The following is a 2,488-nucleotide window of genomic DNA, read 5'->3' as shown; positions in this document are numbered from 1 at the left end:
TCATCCACACAACAGTATTTTCGGTCCGTTGCGATATACAGTCAGTCGCTAGCGATTCGCTACTGCATACAGTTGGTCTGGTCTATATTAGGTACAGTGACTAGCGAAATCGGCTTCCGCCTGAACACTGTCCGCAAGTTGCTGACACCCTTGTCGCTAAGGTGCTCCACCACAGCCGCTACTACTCACTAGGTTAGACTACCCGAGCCTGCTTAGAGCACAACTAAAGTCGCCTAAACCTGCTAAACGTAGATTGCGCTACCCGCTATAATGTATCTTATCGTACTGTAGTACAGTGCCGTGCACAATCGGCTTCCTGTTTTACCATATCCAAATAATTTACCCCTCAGCAGCCTCTGCTGCGCTAGTTGGTGACTTTACTATATTCATATTAGCGTGATGCAATATACTGCAGCTTGAATAAGGAAACGCTCCATCTAGGCACCAGCTTTGTCGTACACTACTCCTTTGACGGGAAATTGAGATTCTGCAGGTTTCTATGGTGGGTTAGCCACTATAAAGCTGCTTCCAATCTAACGAAGTCCTTACCCTGTTCCTAGCTTACTCCGTTCTATCAACTCTTCATATCCTGATGGTTTTCGCAACTCTGGCCAATCATAAACCAAGCAACCTTGTCTTACGATGAGGCTTCTGAACACAGAGTCTCTCGAGCTTAGCCGTCCCTATGTACCGAGCGAGGTTCCAGACTACGCAATTTTCTCTCACCGGTGGAACACTGAAGAGGTCACATTTGCGGATATAAGCAACGCACCTATTCTACATTCTCAAAGCCAGATGCGGATGAGAAATGGGTTTGCAAAGATACAAGGAGCTTGCAAACAGGCACTTCATGATGGATACGCCTGGATCTGGATTGACAGTTGTTGCATCGACAAGTCTAGTTCGGCTGAGTTGCAAGAAGCGATCAATTCCATGTGGAGATACTACGCAGAGTCGAATATTTGCTACGTCTATCTAGCAGACGTTCCCGATCGAGAAGCCGGCTGGAGTCCGGTGTTCGCTGAAAGCGAATGGTTCACACGCGGTTGGACGTTGCAAGAGTTGATCGCCCCAACATGTGTCGAGTTCTTTGCGGAGAATTGGGTCGCCATTGGTACGAAATTCGAACGATACAAACAAATTGCAGAAATTACCTCAATCGACCCAAACGTTCTCATCCGTGTCCAGGCCATCGATCTATTCAGTACTGCGGAGAGATTGTCATGGGCATCCCATCGAAACGTAACTAGGGAAGAGGACGAGGCATATTCGCTCTTGGGTCTATTTGACGTCAATATGCCACTTCTCTATGGCGAAGGGCGGGAAAAAGCCTTCGTCAGACTCCAAGAAGCTATCTACAATGCCACAGCTGACCACTCAATATTCTTGTTCCGCCATAGCCAACATAAAGATGCCCAGCCTCTATTGGCGAATTCGCCAACAAGCTACTGCGACACATTGGATTGCAGTCGGTGTCCATCGCGAGGAAGTCGGAATACAGTTTCGAGTTTTCGATACCGCGATATTGTTGCATCTGAGAGGTGGAGCACACAAGCACATGAACAAATCATGACTACTGTTACCACGTTCCGCAATGAAATGTCCACTGTGCTTCAGCTGCTGGCATATCGAGACGTTTCCAGCAAGCTAGAATTTTTCGACAGAGAGACACCACGAGCCAGTGTAACCCATGTAGCGGTACTTAATCATACCTTAGAAAAGTATCCGCAAGGCGCTTTTTGTCTAATGTTACGTCGACAGGCTGAGATGGATGCATGCGTCCGCTTACAAGTCCTCCCGGCTGTTTTGCCCCACCTTGGGGACCTTGTGTCTCGACTTCAAAAGACCAAGCTCCTCATCTGTCCAGGACCGAGTAACTTAAGCAATGACAACCGCATAGAAGCCGTGTTCTCAGTCAGTAGCAACCTGTTCCACGTAGAAACATGGGATGTCAAGGGTAGCAACAGCCGTTCCTTACTATCGGCACAATCAGGACAAGATTCAGACTTCAAAATTCAAGTAAGAGAGCCTGGTATCTCCAAAAACTCTGTTCAAGTATCATGTCAAATTTCTGCTTCGCCGAACTCAAAACTGTTGCTCACTATCCGACTCGTTCGAATGTATGAAATTTGGTCGATCAAAGAGATATTTGAACGGAAGAAAGGTAGCAGAGAACGAAAACTACGGACACTATTTCTTTCTACTATTCTTGCTGATTCTTGTTCAATTCGGTTTCCGGATGGGAAGACGCTATTGGTGAAGCTTCGACGCTTACCTAGCTCTGCGCGTACTTCTGAAGGCTCAACTGTAAGGAACCGCTATCAAATCTCAATAGACTGTCGATAGATAGTTCTGTAATAATTTGGGTATAGTTTCATACGAAAGGCCTATGGAATAGTTAATTAGAACTTTTATGAGTTATCAACTTTAGCTTAACGTTAAGCCCTATTTCAAGAGCAGGAAGCACACTGAAAACTGTATCGAAAGC

At 46.2% G+C, this 2,488-nt stretch overlaps 1 protein-coding gene across 1 annotated transcript; it reads left to right on the top strand.

Annotated features, from left to right (window-relative positions):
* Positions 1-642: 642 nt before the first annotated feature.
* Positions 643-1,386, top strand: COCVIDRAFT_57314 (hypothetical protein; the record flags this gene model as incomplete). Its single annotated transcript, XM_014694525.1, has 1 exon — positions 643-1,386. A coding segment is annotated over one exon (744 nt), but the record flags the coding sequence as incomplete, so codon positions are not given.
* Between the last annotated feature and the right edge of the window lie 1,102 nt (positions 1,387-2,488).

This window comes from Bipolaris victoriae, assembly GCF_000527765.1.
Source record: "Bipolaris victoriae FI3 unplaced genomic scaffold scaffold_359, whole genome shotgun sequence".
Taxonomy (NCBI): domain Eukaryota; kingdom Fungi; phylum Ascomycota; class Dothideomycetes; order Pleosporales; family Pleosporaceae; genus Bipolaris; species Bipolaris victoriae.
The sequence above is the reverse complement of the archived record's forward strand: the minus strand, read 5'-3'. Positions and strand labels throughout refer to the sequence as shown.